Source organism: Sphaeroforma arctica, assembly GCF_001186125.1.
Source record: "Sphaeroforma arctica JP610 unplaced genomic scaffold supercont1.150, whole genome shotgun sequence".
Lineage (NCBI taxonomy): Eukaryota > Ichthyosporea > Ichthyophonida > Sphaeroforma > Sphaeroforma arctica.
This window is the reverse complement of record NW_014040408.1, coordinates 75,452-77,682: the sequence shown is the minus strand read 5'-3', so window position 1 is coordinate 77,682 and position 2,231 is coordinate 75,452. Positions and strand designations below refer to the sequence as shown.

Here is a 2,231-nt window from a genome sequence, read left to right as displayed (position 1 = left end):
GTTATGACATAACAATGCACTATTTTATGCTGCAGACCTAACTTCTCCCAGATCTATAATAGTATTGAAAGGAGTAATCCTTCTAAAATATATGTTCGTGAATACGGTTGCAAATCGCAACTACAGGTGTGTGATGACATTTTCCTTTATTCTGCTAGGAATAATCATCATTAATAGTTTTACAGATTCATAATTTTCCATTGTCTGCATTATACACAGCAGAACATACCTCTTGAAGTTTGAGTTTGATCCCAGACAATGTGGATGAATGACAACTGTTCATTGTTTATATTGAGACAATTATTTGACTTTGTACGAAGCAATATTTATATCACAACACCCACCTTGATACACCAAACAAACATTGACTATTGATATCGCATGAGCGTATTTGCAAACAAGAAAATAGATCGCTGCTTGATTTATGCGCACCTATGAATTCAAATAATTAATATTATCCCTATGAATTGAAATAAATTTTATTATCCTTATGAATTCTAAAGTTCACTTTCACGGTTTGTTTTAAAAACTGGAATTTAAAATGGCAAACAGCGATCATACAAACAAGCAAATTGATATAGTTTTAAGCTGAACCCCCCGAATCGTATGTATTTAAGATGTCATATTCTGAAGACTCACACTCTTCGAGTTCGAATTTGTGTTTGTCGGCTGTCACCACTGTCAAATGTCATAATATTGATTCATTTTTAGAACCAGTTTTTTCAAGGTCTAAACAGGCACATTTGATACGGTACTGTCTTCATTTAGTCGGTAAAAATCAAAATTTGTATTTCTCTGAAAGGTACTGGTTAGTCAGCAATACGAGTTAACCTCAGCTACCGCAATATGATACGAAAATATCAAACAACAGCTAGATTTATTAGTTTTACTATTGTGTTACAGTGACAAAGTCTCCACTGTCATGACAAATTTAGCAGAATTGCAAGCAACACTATCTCCTGACACAGATACTGCGTAAAGAGGCCTCTTTGTTACGGCAGTCATTACGGACCATATTGGAATTAACAGAAACACAAGTTGTAGCACGAGTCAGTGGCATTCAATAGAAAAACACATTTGCCTACGTACAATTATTCTACTCGCAACCTGGGCAATTTTCTAACTCTAGTGCAGTATTGCATACGCAATAGTGATTGAGCGCACCGACTACGAAGTAGTGATTGAGTGCACCGACTTGGGGCAACAATATTAACTATTATAGTTAAATATACGATTCCGTTCCACATACCTAGAATTTCTAGGAGAACACTCAAGCCCACCTCCACTATGACTAATTATTAACCCTACCGGGACACACATTCCTTTTGGCGGGCGATTGCATGTCACAATCAGTGTCATCAAAGAGAAATCTACCATGTTATTTTTCTGTTTTTATAGCGAACATAACCTCGCCTACATATTTACACCAATTTACTTAGTCCTCTATCAAGTTATCGCTGGTAACAATAGTTACGTGAGTGATATATCATACCCTAACAACAATTTCCTTGTCGAATACTGCTTCAGCACAAACAACATGACTTCGTATGTTGCCCGTTAATGCAATAGAGCATGAATCGTATTTGGTACATGTATGTATGTTATGCTCCTGTAAGTATATTTGTTGTATAAGTTCTAGGTTATAAGCATCGCGCGAACTATTCTTAGATTTTTGTTCTGCTACATAACTACCTCAACACAGAGGATAGCTTTACTCCTTCTAAGCAAGCGAGCGTGCTTACCTAAAACTAGCATGAGCAAGTAATCGAGGAAGTATTTTTGACGAACAACGACCTTAAAAAGTAAATCAGTTTTCTGACTTGACTCACCTGCATCACCCTCTTAGTGATTTCGCGACCTACAAGCCAGTCGAGGGCACAATTCTTCGGTGGAATTACACTAACGAAGAATTGAAACAGCGGACAGATGATCTTATCTCTTCATCGAAGAAGGTCTACAACACACTGGCCAGTCTAAAAGATGGTAGGGGGTGTGATCCATCATACATGATAGTATTGGACCTTGATGGTGTACTGATATTAAATATTCACCGAGATCTCTTCTATCGCATACTCCATGTAGGAATGCTTGAATACATGTAGCAAGCTGACACGTAATATAAATGTATACAAACGCCCACACCCACACCCACACCCACACACGTGTACACACACACACACACACACACACATAAACACACAAACACACACACACACACACACACACACACA

General features: G+C 37.5%; 1 protein-coding gene across 1 annotated transcript in view; it reads left to right on the top strand.

Moving 5' to 3' along the window:
- The first annotated feature begins 1,377 nt into the window (after nt 1–1,377).
- The window catches only part of SARC_03083 (thimet oligopeptidase), an 8,747-nt gene continuing 7,893 nt past the window's right edge, over nt 1,378–2,231 (top strand). The window contains exons 1-2 of the mRNA XM_014303136.1: nt 1,378–1,545; nt 1,847–1,983. Of these exons, the coding sequence (XP_014158611.1) occupies nt 1,538–1,545; nt 1,847–1,983 (145 nt within the window). The 5' untranslated portion in view covers nt 1,378–1,537. The remainder of the gene's footprint in view (nt 1,546–1,846; nt 1,984–2,231) is intronic.